Source organism: Arvicanthis niloticus, chromosome 17 (genome assembly GCF_011762505.2).
Source record: "Arvicanthis niloticus isolate mArvNil1 chromosome 17, mArvNil1.pat.X, whole genome shotgun sequence".
NCBI lineage: Eukaryota > Metazoa > Chordata > Mammalia > Rodentia > Muridae > Arvicanthis > Arvicanthis niloticus.
Window position 1 is genome coordinate 8,721,768 of NC_047674.1, and position 23,021 is coordinate 8,744,788.

The window sequence follows — 23,021 nt, forward strand, 5'->3', positions numbered from 1 at the left end:
TTTAACCTGAAGTGTATGATAAAACTAGAAATGAGTCATTGCTTGCTGGAATGCATTTGCAGAGAAAGGATAGTAGAATATAGGTGAGATGAAAATAGAGACTGAGAAAATAGGGAACGGAAGGGTTCTGGCAGGTTGTGAAGTGATGAAGCTGTAGAAAGACAGACCAGGGGAAGCCTTAGACAAAATGAAGTTTTCATGAAGAAGTCACATGGGCAACAGTGATCTTGCCATCTCAGTAAAAAATTAATAAAGAGAATAATAGAACTCATGGGACATGACAAAATGCAGGAGAACAGTGTTAGCATTTTAAGAGGATAGGGATGATGGGGAAGACAGGAGAAATAGGGGATGAATCTACCAAAATTAAAAAACTATAATGAAGACTTATGAAATCCCACTCCTTTATAAGCTAAATGAAAACAGAAGACATGAATAGAAAATGCATTTTAATTTAATTGACAGTAACATGTTGAACCAGAAAGAAGTGTGTGTGTGTGTGTGTGTGTGTGTGTGTGTGTGTGTGTGTGTGTGTGTATGGATGTTTGGGTGAGTGTGCACAGTTGGATGTCACATACAATTCCACACACCCACTGGAGAATCTTGAAATATATTACCCCAGGGTAAGGGAAGACTACTATAGAGAGATGAACAACAGAATGCAATGATAAAGCAGTATTAAGTCATTTTCAGTCAGTGAAAATCTCAAAGTTGTGTATCTTTAAACATACTACTAGGTGTCACAAAATCATGTAGTTTAGTTCCTTTGTTCTAAATATGTCTTGTAAATATTCTCTACAAATTCAGCAACTTAGACAGAATTCTAAAATCATTTCAAACTACTGATATTGGAATACATTCAGGGATCAGGATACTGATAAGCCAATCAATAAAAAAACTATAACAATTTTAAACAATATATGTAGGAGTATGTTTTGTGGTTTTTAAAGAGAACGTTATTCTAATCCTGCTCAATAGTGTTTTTATCAAGAACTCATAATCACTAAGTGTTTTCCAGGATCCATACCGGGACCACTGATTTTTCGAGTAACAGCGAATAGTTCTTGTACTTACTGGGACATTAATAAATGTGGAATCAAAGGACGTTGTTGGATCTATAATAAGATAAAAATGATGTCCATATTGCTGGGATTATGTAAGTGATGTACTGTGCATATATTTAAGTAAATAAAATTAATTTTAGAATTTTCAGTTGTTTATAGCAAGATAATAATTAACCATGAACAAATAAGTTGATAATTAAAGGCTTGCACACTTATGTAGAATGTATTATATAAACTTGCATTATAGAAATTATGTAAATACTTGTAATATGATGTTAAATGCACTACAGTTCTGTGCTATTTTTTAAAAAGGGGTTATATGTTGTATAATTTCAGTCTGTTAACTAATCTTGCCTGTATAGTTATATGGCCAAATTGATTTCACTTGTGAGTTTTTCATTTTTACAATATTAAATACTAGATAAATTTATATAAAATATAATAGATGTAAATAGCATCTTCAAAATCCTTTTATCTCTCTGAAGACTAAACCTTATTTTTTGTAATACAAGACATATTGTTTTAATATTTCAGTTAATGAAAATTTCACGTTTACTTAGTATCATTCTTCAAAATAATATATTTCCACATTATTGAGTTGGGTACAGAGTTTCTGTTTACTGGATAAACAGAAAACAGAGAGAGTGACGTGTAAACAGGACAAACCTTCCGCCAAGTCTAGTGATAGACTTTCTCCACTGAGGTTGCCCCATGTCCCCAAGTAGTACCAACAGCCAGGAAACCAAGTGTTCGAATTGCTGAACCTATGGGACATTCTCATTCAAACTGCCACACTCCACTTCCTGCCTCTCATAAGCTCAAGGCCATGTCATAATATATCTGGTCAACTTTAAAAAGTATCTAGAAAATACAGTAGTCTCAGTGCTGTTTAAATGACCAATGTCCAAAGTCTCTTTGGAGATTCAAGGTGATCTCTTAGCCATAAGCCCCACATAAAATCAAATGACAGTTACATACTTTCAGTAGCTAAAGCACATTAGACACATTGCCTTTCTGAAGGGGAGGAATTGGGACATAGAGATGAGAAAACAGACCAAAGCAAGATCAAAACTCATGTCTGATCCTGCAGTTCAATGTGAAGTACCCAGAGCTTTTGATGTCTCCAACCCTCCAACATTTCTCCACTTGATGTTTGCTCCTCGCTCCGGTATGTATTTCACCACTCTGGCATCTCTGTCATCTTATGTTTCCCACTACCACCAAGGATTCACTTTCACGCCTTCATAACATGGATTCACAAGGCCTCCTAAACATTCAGAACCTTTCTCTTGAAGGGACTCTCCTGCTGTGTGTTTGCTGGCCTCAGTAACGTACTGAACTTTTGAATGAGGGATTTAAACATCCCCCTTTTTCTTTTTCATCTACCATAATCCTACAGTACCTTGTCAGAACTAGCTTCCAGTTTATCATATACTCTCATCCTTGGAACCATGTTTGTAGTACTCTTTGTAAAGTTCCTCAGAGCAGAAAATACTCAGGCTCTCTTTAACAAATTGGAAAATTATCTGGGTGCACCTACGTACTTCTTCCTTTATTCCAGTGAAAAATTCAGTACTAATGAAAAGTTTGCTTAAATATGACATCCTCTCTTCCAGCAATTGCCTTAACTATAATACTAAGCTTTCTAGTACTCTTTTTCCATCCAAACGCTACATTTCTAGTTCTTTCTGCCTTACTTCTCCTCTTTTGCTGAAGAAATACATAAGAGAAATCAAAAACAACAAAGCCACAAATTCAGTGTTATGCTTTCTTGAAGTGACTTCCACCATTGAAGTCATGTCATAATTTTTAATGAAGCTCGTAGAATATAGGAAGAAGATAGGCAAATTCTTTACCAAAATATCACAACAATGGCTGCTAGCCAAGTTGTCTTACTTCCCCCCCCCTAAAACTTGTTGAACTGTGCCTCTACAGTCCATATTTCCCTTGGAGAGATTGTCTTCCAGTTTCCTACACAAATAACCTATGAAATTCTGTGCACACAATTCAATTGCTTGTCTAGCCCACAGGTTCTCTACAGCAATCTCACTCACTAGTACCACCTTTTGTGTTAGTTACTTTCCTGTTGCTGTGATAAAATGCAGTGACTGAAGCAGCTTATGGAAGAGTCTGCCTTGAGGTGGGGGTTCCCAAATGATGAGAATCCACAGGTGGAAAACACAGGAGAAAGTGGCAGAAATGAGAGCAGAAGCAGGAAGCTAAGTGATCACATCTTCAAATGCAAACATGAAACAGACAAGGTAAACTACAACTGGGATAATGTTATGATTCCCCAATCCTACCCCAATGACGTTGTTTTCTTCAGCAGAGCCTCCTCTTCTAACAAGGCCATCAACTGGGAACCAGTATTCAAATGCCTGAGGTTAAGGGCTAAATTCCCATTCAAACCACTACAATAAGTTTCTTTTAAAAGCAGGGGTTGGGGGAACAAATGGAGAAGGCCTTGGTAAAGTGTGGTGTGTCTGGAAAGCAGTAGGAGGATGAGTGGAGAGTAAGCATATCAAACAGAATGTGTGAAATTCTGAAAGGATTAATTTTTTTAATTACATTAAAAGAAATTCCATGATTTGCTTTTTTTAAAAAAAAAAAAATCATATGCATCTAACATAGGGATAAGATGATACTAGGAAAACAGTTCACCTGTGGATAAACCCAAAGACTGCCTAACACAATGGAAATTAGTACTTTTAAAGAAGCAGAGGAAACCACTATTATGGAGTAATGGGGCCTTAACAATGGTGCTGGTTCCCCATCACCAACTATGGCCTGAAGATATTAAAAGGAGATTACAGAGAAAGCACAAGTCATAAATTTTAAATTATAGACCATTTTAAAGAGCACAAGAAAATATGCATTCATCATTAGTCCCTTCCAGGGTGCAAGTCGTCTTCTCTTTATTCAAAAACAGTATCTAACTGCTCACCATTCAATAACCCTCCTGGTTCAAATGTCACATGCTGTGGTATTAAGGGCTTGTGTTCAGGTAACCTTTAATTTACATATAATAACATCCTTAAAATTATGAGAGAAGTAATACCCAGATATTGTGGAGAGGAATCACTGAGAGTTTCTTTTTAACGAAATAAGAATGAACAAGAGTGCTTCATCAGGAAAAAAAAAAAATGGATCAAGTTGCTAAGATTAACACTGAGAACATTATCTCCCTGTGAAACTACAAATATAAAAAAAATAAGTTATATTAATTTAGATATTTTACATAAAAATTTAAGAATGATGGACCTAGAACAGATGAATACTTAAATTTGGACAAAATATTTGTGGATAAATAACATGAATAAAAGCTATGTTTTAATTTAATGAATAGTAGAACCAGAAACTAAGCCAGAAAGTGAAGTTGTGTATGTTGTTTGTTTGAATGTTAGCCATTTGGTGCTAAACACAACTTCATACCCATTAGAGAATCTTGGAATATATTCCCACATTAGTACTGGATAAAAGAAGACTACTATAGAAACAAAAAGAGAATGCAATCAGAAAGAAGTATGTAAACAGAAGTGAAATTCAGCAGAAAAGCAAAGCATAAGAACCAATTAGAACTTCAAAGTGAACAAAGGTAGCATCAAGTAGTAAGCTTAGAACTATCACAGAAAATGGACAGCAATCTAAAGTGGATTATGATGAATGGATAAGGATTACCTGACATTACATATTAAAGATACACACTGCCCTGAAAGAGAAGAAAATTTTTTTCTGATAATATGGATAAGCCAGATAGATTCCTTGTATATTATTTTTCCTTTTTGATTGCTATAAATCAATCTTGGTATTTTATAATGATACAAATGATAATAGTGGTTGGGTCTTAGTATGTTATAATGAAAAGAAGTGTGTTTATTCCACAGTTTGGGAGATTAAAATTTCATATAAGATTAGAATTCTATAAGAGACTTTTGCTGCATCAGCTCATGGTCCTTGACATAGTCTGAATCTTGTCTGATAGAGAGCTATCACATTGTGAGACAAGAAGAAAGAAAATCCAGAAGTTAGGCTCAGTGCTAACATGGAAAATAATCAATGTCAATTATTTGTAAAATCTATATTCCTATGAGTCTCCCACTGGACTTTACCTCTTATAAAACTTATCACCATAATAGTCATACAATGGGGTCAAGCTTCCCATGCATGAATTTCCAATCTTTAGCAGTCCATTCCTGGCTTCCAAGATCCATGACCTTCTCCTAATGTAAAATCTAATAATCTCATTCTCATATTGTCAAGGACCCTGCAGAATCCCTGCAATGTTCAAGTCCACAGGTTAACTTAAAACTCATGGAAAGCATTTTCACATGTGAGTTGTTGTTAGAAAAAAAAAAAAATTACATGTCTACAAATTGAAGTGTGACAAGCAAAGGATAAACATTCTTATTCTAAAGGGAGATGTCAGGAAGTAAAAATGCATACCAGACCACAAGGAAGACTGAAATTTAGCATGATAAATACAGAATTTTAAAGCTTCAGTCCTGATAGCTCATACATAATATAGTTAAGGGCGGCTCCATTAGCCAGCCTTTACCCTTTGATTTGGAAGATCCTGTGTTGGGTTGTAGTGTGTGCGTGTCCATTGTTAAATTGAATTATGGATCCTACGTCTCCCCCCCACCTCACCCCACCCCGTGCAGGGCAGACATCAGGATATGTAAAGCCATGGAACTCAGCTCCAGGGGTTGGGGGTCCCTGAGCCAAAAGGCGGCAGGAACTAGAACTGGCACAGCCAAAGGGGGAAGGGGCGAGAAGCTCTCGGTGTGTCCTGCAGGGATGAGAGTTCTGGTCGTGGAGACTCTCTTGGCTGGGTCATGGCTGGCTCTGTTTGCTTGCTTGAGTTGGTGGCCTCCATGGCTGGAAACTTAGAGAGGCCATCTGCCAGAGATTAGGCAGGCGGTGGCTCAGTCGTTGAAACCCTTCTCCATGGTTCCCCACAGCAGGTCCAAAAGAAGAGAAGGAGTCCATGGTCTTATAATGTTTATTGTCATGGCAGAAAATGGATGAAAACTATACCCTGGTTTCTCAGGGTGGGCCTGAGGTTAAATACCTTTTGCAAAGAGGAGGGTTTGGAAAGGAATGTTTACTTGGCCACACCCTCTGGCCTTTAGGAATCTCATTCATATGGAGATGTGTCTTGAGGCTCTGTGGCCTGTAGTCATGCCCTCTGCCTGTGGAGGAGCTAGTAGAAGTGTCCTACATGTCTGAAAGGCAAGGTTTGATGAAGGACTTCAGCCTCATATCAGGAGCCTGGAGTCTGGGAGCATGGTAAAATGCATGCCATCCCTTGCTGGGAAATCTGCCGGGTCTCTGGCCATCTACAGCCAATGCTCAACCAGAAACCATGCTGTCCTTTCATGGTCCTACAATCCTGCAGGACCCACTGTTTCTCTTTTGTTCTGTCATTGCATACTTTCTACAACATTCTCTGATGCTTCTCCATATTGCTAACTTCTCTAGCTGACTATTGTCTACTGTAGAGGCCCATTTACCAAGCTGAACTAGCATTGCCCAACCTTCCAGCTCATTATGGGTGGGTCTTCCTGACTTATTTTAAAAATTTGTTTTGAAGCTGTCAGGACCCCACAACACTTGCATTTTGCTTCTCTGGAAAATTAGGAATGCTTAGTAAGACCTGCTGTCCACATGAGCAATAATACTCAATTCTGAGCCATGGCCATTCAAGTCCAAGTGGATCAAGGATCTCAACACAAAACTGGATATACTAAATCTAATAGAAGAGAAAGTAGGAAATTGCCTTGAATGCATTGATGTAGGAAACAAACTTCCTAACCTAAACAAGGGCTCAGGTTCTGAGATCAAAAGTTGACTAATGATACCTCTTTAACTGAAAAGCTTCTGTATGGCAAAGGATATTGACAATACTGCAAAGCATCAGCCTACAAATTGGTAAAAGAATTTCAGTAACCCTACATCTGAGAGAGGACTAATATCCAAAATCCATAAAGAACTAAAAAATAACCAACAAGCCAGATAACCCAATTTTAAAATGGGGTACAGAGATAAACAGAGAATTCTCAACAGAGGAATCTAGATTGGCTGAAAAGCACTGCTCTGCCAGAGCCTGACAAATACAGAGGCAGATACTTGCAGCCAACCATTGGACTTAGCATGGGCTTCCCAATGGGGTGCTCAATGGAGGAGTTAGAGAAAGGACTTAAGGAGCTGAAGGGGTTTGCAACCCTATAGGAAGAACAATGATATCAACCAACCAGAACCCCCAGAGCTCCCAGGGACTAAACCGCCAACCAAGTGGTACACATGGAGGGATGGATATATGGCTCCAGCTGCATATGTAGCAGCTTGATGCCCTTGTTGGGCATCAAGGGGAGCAGAGGCCCTTGGTCCTGTGAAGGCTCAATGCTCTGCTGTAGAGGAATGCTGGGGCAGGGAGGCGGGAGTGGGTGAATGGGTGGTGGAATACCCTCATAAAAGTAGAGGAGCGGGGATGGGATAGGGGATTTCAGGAGAGGGGAACTGGGAAAAGGAATAACATTTGAAATGTAAATAAAGAAAATATCCAATTTTTTTTTAAGTATTTTTGTGCAGCCAATGACTGGGCAAAAGATGAAGGCTGGACTTTTAGATTTAAAAAACGTGTTCAACATCCTTGGTCAGCAGGAAAATGCAAATCAAAAGGATCCTGAGATTCCACCTTATACCAATCAGAATGGCTAAGATCAAAACCTCAAGTGGCATCTGATGCTGGAGATTATGTGGAGAAGGAGGAACACTTGTGCATTGTGTATGGGAGGGAAAACTTGTCCAAACACTCTGGAAATCAGTCTGGTAGTTTTGAATATAATTGGAAATAGTTCTACCTTAAGACCCAACTATACTGCTCCTTGGCATTTTCACAAAAGATGTTCCACCATACTACAAAGACACATGTACCATTATATTCATAGCTTTATTCATAATAGTCAGAAACTGGAAACAAACCAGATGTTCGTCAACAGAAAATGTGGGTCATTTACACAATGAAATACCATTCAGTTATTAAAAACAGACACTGTGAATTTTGCAGACAAATTAATGGAACTAGAATATATTATCATTAGTGAGATAACCCAGACCCAAAAAGACGTGCACTGACAAAGTGGATATTACCCATGAAGTTCAGAACATCCATGATATACCACACAGACCCAAAGAAGTTAAACAAGAAGAAACACCCAAGAAAAGATGCTGGAGTCACACTTAGAAGGCTAAACAACATCATCATAGGAGGCAGAGGGAAGAAGGAAATTGAATGGAAGGGGAGATGGGGAGGCAAATTCTCTGTTATTCTTACAGACAGAAACCTAGCATAACTGTCCTCTGAGAGGCTCTACCCAGCAGCTGACTGAAACATATACAAATACCCACAGCCAAACGTTGGATGGAGAGCACGGACTCTTATGGAAGAATGGGGGAAGGATGGAAGGCCCCGAAGGGGATGAGCAGAGTTTACTAATCTGAACTTCCTGCCCCACAGAACTCTCAGGGACTGAGCCGCCAACCAAAGAACATACACAAGCTAGACAGAGGCTCCAATTATGTATGTACCAGATGTGCAGCTCAGTCTCCATGGCTGTCTTGTCTGAACTCAGTGGGAAAAGAAAGGCCCAATCTGGCAGACATGATGTCCCTGGGAGGAGAGGTGGAGAGAAGGCTTCACCCTCTCAGAGGAGAAGGGGAAGGGATAAGTGGAGAGACTCTGTGAGGAGGGAACTATGGGGAAAAACAATGTTTGGGAGAAGATAGATAGATAGATAGATAGATAGATAGATAGATAGATAGATAGATAGATAGATAGATAGATAGAAAAAAAAGAAAGAAAGAAAGGAAAGAAAACAAGGAGAAAAAGTTCCCCTGAGCAGCAAGCTCACTCAGCTACTGGAGGCCTTTGCTCATTGTTCTGATGTACAATTATCCACTCCCGTTTAGTCATAGCAATCTCATTAGCAAGTCCTTACTGGGCCACACTTATGTTTTGCTCTTCCAAACATGTGGTTTTGCTCTTTTCTGACCAGGCTATAAAGTTACCAAGTCTTTCCATTCTCATTCCTTTTGTCCCACTGAAATTCTGAATAAAAACAGCCAGTGCTGCCCACTGTGTATTATTACTCTTTGGTGGTTTGACTATTTCCCCTCTCAACATTAAGCACATCTCTTGGTATTTCTTTGCACTCTATTCTATGCAATCATTCCAGGCCAGTCTTTGTAAGACTACAACAGAATGCTCTGTTGTGTCACAGATCCTTCTTGATGAAAGTGTAGTTTTCTACCTCTTGTTCCCATCTGCTATGAAAAATGTATTTAAAGAGGACTCTGTGCCACCGCCATTTTGCTCTTTCCTCTATTTGGGTGTGAATAATTTATTTAAATGTAGAAGATGTGAATATATATTGTCTGAATTTTTCTATTCTTGTCAGATATGTTTCTTACTATCACTATATTCTTCTTGAAAGCACTATTGGATGTATTTTTCATCATTTCTCACTTCTTTTTTCAAACTCTATGTATCCAAAAGAAATTTATAGTTTTCATTGTAGTATTACAGGTAACTACATCTTTTAGATAGTATCCAGAAATAATTAATAAATGGAAAAGACTCATTAACTTTACTTGTCTTGTTTTGTAGTTGTATTGGACAACTGGTATTTTTTGCTACAACATTTTAACTCTAACAGGGTTTATTACTCATGAACTTTAATTATTATTATTATGTAATTTTAATTTTAAAAAACCAATAAAAGCAATTTTCTATAAATTAATGTTTATGTGTGGAAAATAATATTTCAAACACTAAAACTACTTAAAGCTTTAAGAATGTTCCAGTTTCTACTAATAATAAATTTGGAACATATAATACATTAAGGTGTCTTTAAATTAATACAGTATATGAATTCATAAATCATTGCCCTTTGGAGGCTACCTAATAAATAAATATAAGTTTTGTAAGCATTGGAAAATTTAATTTTATATTACTATATAATATTAATTTTATTTTGTAATTGAGAAATTTATACTTTCAGAAGTAAATTATATCTTTTTTTCAGGTGCATGGCATTCTTCAAAAGCATTTGTTAAAAACATAGTTACGTTATTACTCTTTCTAATACAGGTATTTTTTGCAAATTGATCACAACCTTGCTTACTCTTTTGGCACTTCTTAAATATAATGTTATAAGAGTTGGAAGTGAGAATGTAAAGAAAAAAAAAGGAACCAAAAAAAGAAAATAATAATTATTAACTGATTTCTTCTTTGGTAAGAATTTTATTTTTTCCTTTGTCAATGAAATATCATACCAATAAATTTTAAGATAATAATAATGATACAGTTTAAAAATATGCTTCATATAATGCTGCAATTAATCTGAGCATAAAATGTGCTCTGTATTAAGATTGCATAAGATATTTGACTATCTATTTTTTTTCTTTTAAAAAATTCTGGGTGATGGTGCATGTCTTCAGTCTCAGCATCTGGGAGGCAGAGGAAATAAATCTGTGAATTCAAGGCCAGTCTGGTCTACACATTAAGTTTTAGGACAACCAGAGCTACAAACTCTGTCTCCAAAAAACAAACAAATAAACAAGACAAACATGTTGACTTAACTCAAAAATAGGCACACAAGGACACACACACACACACACACAAAATCTATACAAAGAAAGGGGATAATTGAGAAAATTAGCTGTTCTTGCAGAGGTCCTGAATTAAATATCCAGCACCAACATGGTACCTCACAACCATTTGTAATATGATCTGTTGCTGTCTTCTGGCATGCAGGTGTACATGCCGACAGAGCACATATATAAATGTGCATTGCAGGTATTTTTCCTTTTATTTAAAATTAACTCTCTTTTTATAAAATATATTCTGATTACAGTTTGCCCTCTTTCTCTTCCTCGAAGTTCCTTCCCACCTCCCCTTTTCTCCAGATGTACCCCTTTTTATTTCTCTAGTCAGAAAATAGGCTTGTAGACGATAACAACCAAACATAACAAAATAAGATGCAATGAGATCAAAAGAAAAAACTATTACACTTGACCTGGACAAGGCAACCCAACAGAATGAAAAGAGCGGGCACAAGAATCAGAGAGCCACTCCTTCAGATACTCAGGAGTTCATAAAAACACCAAGCTGAAAGCTATAATTTATGAGAGAATTTGGTGCAAGCAAGCACTCTGGTTACTACTTTTGTGGCTATGAGTTCATATAAACCTTCCCTAGCTGATTCAGAGAGCCTTGTTCTGGTATCTTCCATCCCTTCTGGCTCTTACACTCTTTCCTCCTCTTCTGACAGGTTTCCTGACCTCTGACAGAAAGGATTTGATGGAGAGATCCCATTTACAGGTAAAAGTTCCAAGAATTTCTTCTTTCTGCATAATGTCTGGCTGTGGGTCTCTACATCTGTTCCCATTTGCTGCAGAAACTTCGCTGATGATGACTGAATAAGACACTGATCTTTGAGTACAGCAGAATATCATTAGGGGTCATTTTAATGCCTTTTTAAAAAGAAAACTAGTGTTTGGTTTTATCCTAGGTCTCTGGGCTATCTAGTGTCTGGTTCTTGTTCACCAAGCACTGTAAGGTATGAGTCCTGGCTCATGGAGTGAGCCTTAAGTCAAATCAAATATAGGTTGGCTGTTTGCACAAGCTCTGTGCCATCATTCCCTTAACATAACTTAGAGGCAAGGCAGATTGTAGGCCAAAGGTATAATGGTTTTGTTAGTGTTTTTGTTTCTCTTTAGTATCCCACAGAGTACCTTCCCACACCAAGGAGACTAGAATGTAAGGTTTAAGGCTCCATGTAGGCACCAGCTGGACTTACCCATGTTCAAGAAGTGGTGTAGGTGTTGTCCTTGGCAATGTGGCCAACTCATTGTCTTAGCAACAGTCTGGCTTGTTTGGGCATTTCCACTGACCCCTTTAGTCAACAACTAATATGAATGTAACACAGTCCCACTACTAAAAGCTTCAGTTGAGACAAGAAAGATTGTTTTTTGGACTCTGTCTCCCTCATTATTAGGGGACCACATTTGGATCACTCTTACAAGTCCTAGGGCATTTCTACTGCACTAGGTTTTTTACAACATCCATCAAATGTCACCAATATCTCCTTTAACCCTATATCTACTACCATGTCCCACATGACTATCTCCTTCCCATCTACATCCATCCCCAGGGCACTCATAATTTTTTTTCTATTTTCCCCTCCCAGGAAAATCCCTGAGCTTCCCTTCCATTCCTCTACACATACTGTATCTGTGTGTATTGATTGTAGGCAGATTATTATTTATTTAATGTCTACTAATCACATATTTGTGAATATATACCAGTTTTATCTTTATGGGTCTGGATTACCTCACTCGAGACTATTTTAATCTACTTCCATCCATTTGCCTGCAAATTTAATGATACAATTTTTGAACACCGAGTAAATACTCGATTGTGTAAATGAACCACTTTTTCTCTATCCATCCTTGAGTTCAGGGTCATTTAGATTTATTTACAACTCCTAGCTAGCTATTATGAACAATGCAGCAGTTAATGTGGTTGAGGAAATGTCCTTGTGGTAGGATGAATTGTCCTTCGAATATATGCCCAAGAATGGTAGAGGTAAATCAATTCCCACCTTTCTGAGTAACCACCAAGCAGGTTGCTATAGTGACTGCACAAGTTATCACTCCCACCATCAATGAAGGAGTGTTACCTTTCTTCCATACCATCAAAACCATGTACTATCACTTGTTATTGATCTTAGTCATTCTGACATGTGTAAGACAGAAGATCAAAACAAACAAAAAAAAGTTTGATTTCCATTTTCCCAGTAGCTAAGAGTGCTGAATATTTCCTTTATTTGTTTCTCTGACATTTAAATTTCCTCTATTAAGAATTTTTTGTTTAGTTCTGTAACCCATTTTAATTAAGTTATTTTGGGGATTTTTTGATACCTAGTTTCTGTAGTTCTTTATATATGTTTGATATTTGTTCTCCATCAGACATAGAGTTGGTAAAAATCTTTTCCCATTCTGTAGGCTTGCTGCTTTGTCCAAATTAAAGGTATACTTTGCCTTACAGAAGCTTTTCAGTTACATGACTTCCCATTTATTAATTGTTGAGTTTAGTGTCTGTGCTATTGGTGTTCTGTTCAAGAAGTCTTCTTCTGTGACAATGTGTTAAAGGCTTTTCTTTCACTTTCTTGTCTGTCAGGTTCAGTGTATTTGGTTGGATATTGAGGGTTTTGGTCCATCTGGACTTGAGTTTTGTGCAGGGTGAGAAATATGGATCTACTTGCATACTTCTACCTATAGGCATCCAGTTAGACCAGCACTATTTGTTAAATATGTTTTTTTCCAGTGTTTATTTCTGGCTTCTTTATAAAAATATCAGGTGTCCATAGATGTGGCAATTTATGTCTGGGTCTTTAGTTAAATTCCATTAATCAATGTATCTGCTTTCTGCCAAAGCCATGTGATTTTTTAGATTAATTTTTTATTGGAGATTTTATTTACATTTCAGATGTTATTCCCTTTCCCCATCCTCCAACCCCCCAGATACAGTGTGATTTTTATTACTATAGCTCTGAGATACGACTTGAAATTGGGAATGGTGTGATCTCCAGCAGTTCTTTTATTGTTCAGGGTGGTTTTAGCTACACTGTTTTGTCTTCATTGTTGTTGTTCTTCTTCTTGTTATTTGTTTGTTTTGTTTTGTTTTGTTTTGTTTTGTTTTGTTTTGTTTTCCATATCAAGTTGAGAATTTTCCTGTCAAAGAACAGAAGAGGGTAAATTTATTTGTCCAGGAATGGTTTGTGGGTTACAAGGAGTTGGTATAAAGCAGAAAGTGGAAAGAGAGAGATATTAGGAGGGGAGGGTTTGTGTGATCTGCAGAAGATGGGGGAAGAGACAAAGAAGGTGTTCTGTGGCAGAGACTGGGGTATTGAATCTGGGGGAACAGAGAACACTCATCATATGTGTAATAAGAAGATAATAGAGGCATGTGAGATGGAAATGCAAAAACATACAGTTTAACTCTGCAGTGTTTCCCTATTAGTTATTGGATATTGGCCATGGAGGGTTAGCTCCCTTTCTTCGCGTATACTTAAAGTGTTCTACCTCATTCTTAAGAATTTCACACATGTTAAAAACGAAATGCTATCATATCTATAGTTCATCCTTCTATTGTCTATTTTTGTTAATTTTATTTGGCATCTTGGTAATTGTTTCTCAATAATCTTATAAATTAAATTAGATATTTTGCTACTATGAAAATATAAATTAAAACCAAATTAAATTTCCAAGATAGATTACTTTAGCTTCTTTTTAAGAGTTAAATTTCTACTCATTGATGATATGACTTACAGAGCTCACTCCTGAAAAGTGCAGGATACGTATTCTACTGAGTTTTGTTTTAGAAGACATAAAGTTTGATGTTGTCACATATATCTACATTTCCATTCACCTGAATTGTAATAAAGGAGCCTGATAATCTTGAGAAACTGCCTGGTTTTTCTCTTTACCCTTTAGTTTAAAATTAAGCACAACTACTTCTTACAAAGAAAAATCTGCACTTAAATATAGAAATGTAGCAATTAATGAATGGGATTTTTTCTCTAATTAAGTTGTGCTTCTAAAAAATTTTTAATTTTTTCATGTTTGGTACACATTTTATTACAGTTTCCAAATACTATATAAAAATATTTTTCTTTAACAAGAACAAATAAGTCAGGTTTTTTTTCCTGCTGTTTCCTTCTCTAGGAGAAGTGATAACCGTAATGTGACCTTGCATGGAAGGGTGACTCCAACCATACCTATGACAGGCAGAAGAAAGTATGAGGCAGAAAATATCCATTATACTCACACTCTTTAAATTGAATATGAAATGTGAAAATGTATAAGCTAGTCTTGTGTGAAAATTGACTGACTCTTTTTGGTTTAAATCTCTAGGACTGGAGAATCCGTGAGGGTCCAGGTTCTAACGACAGCAGTCTATCCTCTGGAGATTTTGTAAGATTGTGGCAGTGTTATAATTTCATAACAGAAAATTATCAGAAAAAGTATCTATGCGGATTTTCACTTTAGTAATAAAGAATATTTTATTGAACATTTTTGACCGTATTTTATGGACTAGTAATTCTTTCTTAGTTTTATTGTAGAGAGTGTGTGTTCTTGATATAGTGCATGCATGAGCACCTCTCGGGAGTCAGTTTTCTAATACCACTATGGGCTAGGGGAATTGAACTCATTGTATGACCAAGCCGCCTTATGAACTAAGCCACTTGCTAGCTCTAGGTTAGGATTTTAAAATATTTTTTTACATATGTAATATAGATTTTAGTGTAAATGATAACTTAAAATATTACTTAATCTAAGTAATATATATATATATATATATATTACATTTATATTTTTAAATAATGTTAAAAATAACATTTGGTTCTGTAGTATATATTATTAAAACTTTTGGCCTAGGGCCTCTTCCCCATCTTAGAATATTTATGTTCCCAGATGTAAGACAAATACAGCCTTTGTACTTTAAAGTGCCTTAGGCAGCACAGTAGGTGGCCAGATGCTTACCCTCCTGTCCTTAGAATCTACTTTCCTATCTGTAATCCCAAGTTATCTCTGACTATCTGTACCACTCTTAACCAAATTGAGGAGCCTTCTGGGCCATGTTCTCTAGGCCCTTAGCAGATGGCACCTCTCCTCCCTTATCCACATTCTTCTTCCATGGCGGCTTCTCTCTCCCTCCTCATGGTTCTTTCTCTCCACCTATTAATTAGCTGTCAGCATCTCTATTCACCAATCAGAATAAAATTGGGGTTAGAGTTCCAGGAGCTATGTGTACACTCAAGTCTTGGGGACTCACACTTAGCTTTACAATAAAGAGTAGAAGACAAAATCTCTGTCAAAGATTAAGTGACCATAGGTGTGTGGGTTCATTTCTGGGTCTTCAATTCTATTTCATGAATCTTCCTGTCTGTCACTGTACCAATACAATGCAGGTTTTTATCACTATTGCTCTGTAGTACAGTTTGAGGTCAGGGATGGTGATTCCCCCAGAAGTTCTTTTATTGTTAAGAATAGTTTTTGCTATACTGGGTTTTATGTTATTCCAAATAAATTTGAGAGTTGCTTTTTCTAAGTCTATGAAAAGGGGGAGATTTATCCCCATATACCACAAATTTATTTAAATCATGTTCTTTTTATTTTAAATATTTTTTTTATAATTTGGATGCCGCTGGAGAGATGGCTCAGCAGTTAAGAGCACTGATTGCTCTTCTAGAGATCCTCAGTTCAATTCCCAGCATCACCACATAGTGACTCATAACCATCTGAAATGGAGTCTCATGCCCTCTTCTGGTGTGGCTGAAGACAGTGACAATATACTCATATACATTAAATAATTTGGATGCCAAGGAACTTTTTGTTGAGTGTGTTTGTCACTCTACAACTAGGCATACTTATGCATAGGTGAAAGGGAAGGATCCACTTACTGACATAAGGCATGATCCCGATTAGGTATTTAATATGGGGAAGAGGGCATGTTTGTATTTTTTTTTCTGCAGGATGCTGAAAAAGTGTGGTGGCTGCCAGAGTGACAGGTGAGACATGCTGAGGCGAGGACAAAGAATGATGCTGACCTGTGAGCTTGCCAAGTGCCCTGACAATGGTGACTGGGAAACTGTATTGGACATGTGTTCCTGACCTACCATTGCTGACCTAAACCCCTGATGACTCGTGTATTGTTCTTTAACGTAACCAGTTATTTAGACTCAATCATGGACTGGTCTAGAAACCAATCCAATATTGGAAATAACAGTATTCATTTGGAAGTCTGGTTCTGGACATTTTCAGAGACATATTTGGAAGTTAGCTGCAGTTCTCTATGATGTTATCTTAGCAAGAGATAAAGATGGGACAGGATCTGGATTTCAAACAAATGTTAGTATATGTTTTAAGGCTCTTGTAATTTTCGAGTTAAAATTACTTTTGTTTCTTCTACAGTATTTAATGTAAGTTGCATTGATTGTACACCTTCTAATTGTGTTAGTGTGTTGAAATCCAGCATGTCAGTTACAGAGGTCTAACAACCAGCTTTTGTTGTATTGCCCTGATTATCACAGAACCTCGGTCTTCTGGAAAAAAAAAAAAAAAAAAAAAGCTTGTAAGTACTGGAAGAAATGAGTCAGGCTTTAAGCAGAAGTAATAGGGTAGCGGGCTTGATTATTGCTGGAATAACAGCTTTGATTACATTAATTTCTAGCACCACTGCTTCTGCAAATGATTTGACAAAAGAAGTTAAAACAGCTACTTTTGTTAATCATTTAGCAAAAAAGTTACTAATGTGTTGAATATACAAGAGGATTTAGATACTTATTTGGAAGAACCGATTGATGCTCTTTATCCTATTCAAACTATTAGAAGGAGGTTCAGAGTTTAAGAGTAAGGAGCCATCTTGAGTGTCATGCCAAATACAACTGGATTTATGTTAGTTCTAAAATTTACAATGGTAGTCATTATAATTAGGAAAAAGTTTAAAGACACGCGCAGTGTATTTGGGATAATTCTAACAGCTCTCTGGATGTTTTAACTTTACATAGTGAGCTTATGAATTTCCAGAATGCTGCTCTGCTGAGCGTTGGTGCAGTAGATACTGCTGATAAAATTACCCAAAAGGAGGAGGGAGGAATGTGATAGAGGGGTTCTAGGGAAGGGATATGGGGAAAGGGAATGACATCTGAAACATAAATAAATAAAATAGCCAATAAAAAAAAAACAAAAAGAAAAGAAAAATATTTAAAGTAGTCGCCATTATTGCTCCCTTCTCTCCTTAAAAACAAAGCAATTTTCATTTTTTCATCCCTTCTATGGAGATTAATATCTCTTTGGAATATATATATTCCTGTCTTGCCTGCAGGACACCTTTGTAGATCAAAGCGTGTTTTGGGTAGATTGGTGTTTACCTTTATCCTTTGGCAGCCTGCAGACCACTTTTCTGTACATTATCACATATATATAGAACGCCTTATGTTGGCACCAGCTGGACATTTAAACAAACTTTTTTGTGTTTTCTTCAGCAATGTTGCCTTGCTGTCAGTTTTAGTCTTAGCAATAGCTTGGGTTATGTAGGGCTTCTCATGGGACACCCTGGCTAAAATCCCAGTTAGGTGCAACCCAAGCTCACTACTGGAAGCTTCATTGACCAGGAGATATCCAGCTGGAGATCAATCCTCCCATTATTTGGTGATTTCGTCTAGATAACCATTGTAAACATTTGTAGTTTAGAAAGCTTCTTTGCATGTGGTTTTCAAACTACCTCTCAAATAGACCATAATCTTTCCTGTCTCTCTCCATCTTCCTGATCTTTCCACCACACACCTCCACTTAACCCTCATATTCTAGTCTCCACTCCCATCTACCCATAACTCTATTTCTCTTCCCTGGGAAGATCTATTTGTCCTTCTAGTGGCTTAACTTATCTGTAAATTCTGTGGTTCTATCGATTTCACAGCTAATGTCTACATACAAGTGAATACTTATCATATCTGTGTCTCTGGATCTGTGTTACCTCAGGATGATTTCTTCTATGTCCATCCATTTACCTTCATATCTTATGAAGTTATTCTTTATTTAATGACTGAGTACAATCACGCAGTAGAGAATTGTTTAAATATACTCAGGCCATTAAAAACCCTCTTTTGTGTAAATATATCACATTTGTTTTATCCACTCTTCTGTTGATAGACATCTAGGTTGTTTCTAACTTCTGGTTTCTATGAACAAATATGGTTGAACAAATGACTTTGTGGTAAAAATGAAGCACCCTTTGGATAAATTTCCAGAGTGGTATAGCTAGATATTGAGTTACATCAATTTTCATCTTGAGGAACTGCTACATTGATTCAGTGATGGATGAGGGATTCCCTTATTCTACATCCATGGAAGCATGAGCTGTCATTTATTTTATTGATCTTATCTATTCTGACAGGTACAGATGATATAACAAAGTGGTGCTGATTTGCATTTCCTTATGATTAAGCACACTGAACATTTATTTTAAGTGTTTCTCAGACATCTGAGTTTCCTGTTTAGGAAATCTGTTTAAATTAATATCCCCTATTGAATTGGGTTGTTTTCTAAATGTCTAGTTTTTTGAGTTCTATATATATTTTGGAATATATATATATTCAGATGTGTAGTTAGTAAAAATATTTTCCCAATCTGTAGGCTGCCCATTTGTCCAACATATGGTGTACTTTTCCTAACAGAAGTCTGTTTAGTTTCACAAGATTCCATTCACTAATTAATGATCTTAATTCCTGTGCTGTGTTCTGTTTAGAAAGTCTTTACATGTGGCAACGAATTTTTTTCTATCAAGTTCAATGTATCTTTTGAGGTCTTTGATACATTTGGAGTCCAGTTTTGTGAATGGTGATATAGGTCTATTTGGATTATTTTTCAAAACACAGTGATTCAGTTTGCACAGAATCAGTTATTGAAGATGCTATCTTATTTCTCCAGTGTGCATTTGTGTCTTCTTAATAAAAAAAAGAAAAACAGTTGTCCATAGGTGGGCACACTCCATGAAATGGAACCCATACCCAATGTTGTTTGGGTAGACAAGGACCTGAGATCATATCATACCTGAGATCATAAATAGAATATATATATATATATACATGTATATGTATATATATATATTCTATTTATATATATACACATACACATACATATATATGTATGTGTATGTGTATATATATTTCCTATATACATATATATGCATATATATGTACATATATACACATATATACATATATATGTACATATATACATATATATGTATAAAATCATATATACATATATATATATGTATAAAATCTGTCTTCAATTTTATTCTATTGATCTGTGTGTCTGCTTTAGTGACAAGACCATCTATGCCAGGTTTTTGTTTTGTTTTTCTTTTAACAGCCCTTTATTACTTCAAAAAACTGGGGGTGGTGATATCTCCAGCAGCAGCTATCCTAGGTTTTTGTGTTTCTTTTTTATTTATTTATTTATTTATTTAGTTAGTTAGTTAGTTTTGTTTTTTGAGACAGGGTTTCTCTGTGTAGTCCTGGCTGTCCTGATACTCACTCTGTAGACCAGGCTGGCCTCGAACTCAGAAATCTACCTGCCTCTGCCTTCCAAGTGCTGGGATTAAAGGCGTGCGCCACCACCTCCCAGCGGTTTTTGTGTTTCTATATGAATCTGGAAAAATGTCCTTTCAAGATCTGTGAATTGTTATGAAATTTTGATAGTGATTGAATTTAATCTGTAGATTGCTTTTACTTGTTTACCATTTTTACTATACTAATCCTACCACTACATGAGCATGAGAGATCTGTCTTCTGATACTTTCCGTCTTGAGTGTTGCAAGGTTTTTTATCATACACATCTTTTGGTTGCTTGGTTTGAAATATATCAAGATATTATTTATATTATATGTGACTATTGTAGGATATTGTTTCTCTGATTTCTTTTTTTTTTTTTTTTTTTTTTTTTTTTTTTTTTTTGGTTTTTTGAGACAGGGTTTCTCTGTGTAGTCCTGGCTGTCCTGGAACTCACTCTGTAGACCAGGCTGGCCTCGAACTCAGAAATCTACCTGCCTCTGCCTCCCAAGTGCTGGGATTAAAGGCAGGCATGCGCCACCACCACCCGGCCTCTGATTTCTTTCTTGGTCCATTTATCATCCTTTATATGGGAGAGCTTCTGATTTTTAAGTTTTGCATCCAGGTATTTTGCTGAAAGTACAGTTGCAGGAGTTTCTTGGTCAAATTTTTAGAATCACTTATGTATACTATTGTATCATCGGCCAATAAAGATATTTTAACTTCTTCCTTTCCAAATTGTATGTCCATGATCTCCTTCAATTGTAATAAATTCATCAAAAGTTTAAAACCCTAGGAAACATATGAACAATTTGTCTGTACTTTGTTTGATTAGAATGATTTTCAGAATTTTATGAAACTTACAAAGAGACAAACTTCAATTCTATAAAGAGTGTCAGCTTTACTTATTCAGGAATGTATCTTCTCATAAAACACTGCCCCAACATTAGAGCAAAAGATCATTTATTTCATGTGTTTGACTTTTATTCTCAGTGTCTTGTGATGAATTATTTTTCCTTTTCTTTCTCATCTCAGTGTTGTTGTTTAATGAAGCAGAAAGATTCACAGTGACATTAATCTGATTAGGATTGAATAACATGATAAGACAATAAAACCTAGAGAGGTGTTAGAAAAGGTTTGGCCCAAGTTCACAAGTTCACATGAGAAATTTCACAAAAAGTTTTTTGTACAAAGTCCTTCTGGAGGCTCAAAGGAATTTTGAATGTTGTCAAATTTCCACTCAAAAATCAGCTTCAATGTTTTCTAAACGTGGCCATACATGGGCATTTGTTTGCAAAATACAAAGAACCATATTGTTTACTTTTTGATGAACACAGTGTTTATAAAGGAGAAAATACACTGCTTATAAAACATTTTATCACTATCTTAAAGTTAATAAAAATTCAGACTTTTTCCCAGTAGTTAATATGTATAGTAAATAAAAACAAGCATATTGTACCTGGTTTGTCTCAATTTATACAAAATTATTTTTGAACAATGTTTATAAATAGAAACTTCATGTAATGAACTGGAATGGGCATTAATATTAATATTAAATTAATAAGTTATTAAATGTGAACCGAGGAACTTGAGGATGATATAATTGACATGAAACAGTCTGTCATTAATCTACTATTAAATATTACAAGTTATTTTTCTTTTCAACTGTGATAGAGTTATATGGTGGGAAGTTATTTAAAACATTTATTATATTACTGTCTTAATTTTTCTTTGTCTAAATAATACAAGATTAAAGAATCTACAGTATTTATTGAGGATTTACCATGTTGTTTCCCTTAGCTCAGAGATTTTGGAGATAGAATACTCTCAAAGGCAAATTTCTGCATCAAAGTAAGAGATTGTTCAGTCCCTTTCCTCTTGCACATTGTCCCTCACATAAAGAGGAGATGTGGAGAGGGCAGAAGAGGAAAGGAGTGAGTTATGACTTTTTTTTTTTTTTTTTTTTTTTTTGGTTTTTCGAGACAGGGTTTCTCTGTGTAGTCCTGGAACTCACTCTGTAGACCAGGCTGGCCTCGAACTCAGAAATCCGCCTGCCTCTGCCTCCCAAGTGCTGGGATTAAAGGCGTGCGCCACCACCGCCCGACTGAGTTATGACTTTTAATGTGTACAGTAAAAATTGTTGGTCATTAGCCACCAAGAAAGAGTGAAGTTAGGTTTGTTTTCCTTCATGAACAGGTGCATATGTACAATGTACTCATTAGATTCAGATACATATTTGCTTATTAAATAATCTTCTTTTGTTACTACTGTAATTTTAACTCATTGACATAATTCTAAGTATACATAGAAAGCCATGCCAAAAAAATCTCTAAAGTTATAAATTATAGACATGTGTACACTTGGGAAAAAATTTTGTAAAAATTATATAAAATATTTGAGTCATAGAAGAAATATGTAATGCCCTTTTTCACATTGTAATGAAAATCTTAACTGCCTCTGCAAATATGAGTTATAGCCTATCTTAGAGTTTCCATTGCTGTGAAGAGATACCATGACGAAGGCAACACTTATAAAGGAAAATATTTAATTGAGGCTGGCTCACAGGTTCAGAGGTTCAGTCCATTATCATCACAGCAGGAAACAGGATAGCATTCAAGCAGGCATGGCAGTGGAGAAGGAGATGAGAGTTCTATATCTTATTCCAAAAGCAACCAGAAGAAGCCTGGCATCGTCAGGATGCTAAGAGCAAGCTCCCACTCAGAATGGGTGGAGACTGAGCATAGGAGGAAACCTTCAAAGCCCATATCCCACA

At 36.2% G+C, this 23,021-nt stretch overlaps 1 protein-coding gene across 1 annotated transcript in view; it reads left to right on the forward strand.

Annotated features, from left to right (window-relative positions):
- The window catches only part of Slco6a1 (solute carrier organic anion transporter family member 6A1), a 72,562-nt gene extending 57,348 nt beyond the window's left edge, over positions 1-15,214 (forward strand). The window contains exons 12-15 of the mRNA XM_034521911.2: positions 1,019-1,156; positions 10,216-10,359; positions 11,399-11,448; positions 15,045-15,214. Coding sequence (XP_034377802.1) covers positions 1,019-1,156; positions 10,216-10,334 — 257 coding nt within the window. The 3' untranslated portion in view covers positions 10,335-10,359; positions 11,399-11,448; positions 15,045-15,214. The remainder of the gene's footprint in view (positions 1-1,018; positions 1,157-10,215; positions 10,360-11,398; positions 11,449-15,044) is intronic.
- The last annotated feature ends 7,807 nt before the right edge of the window (positions 15,215-23,021 follow it).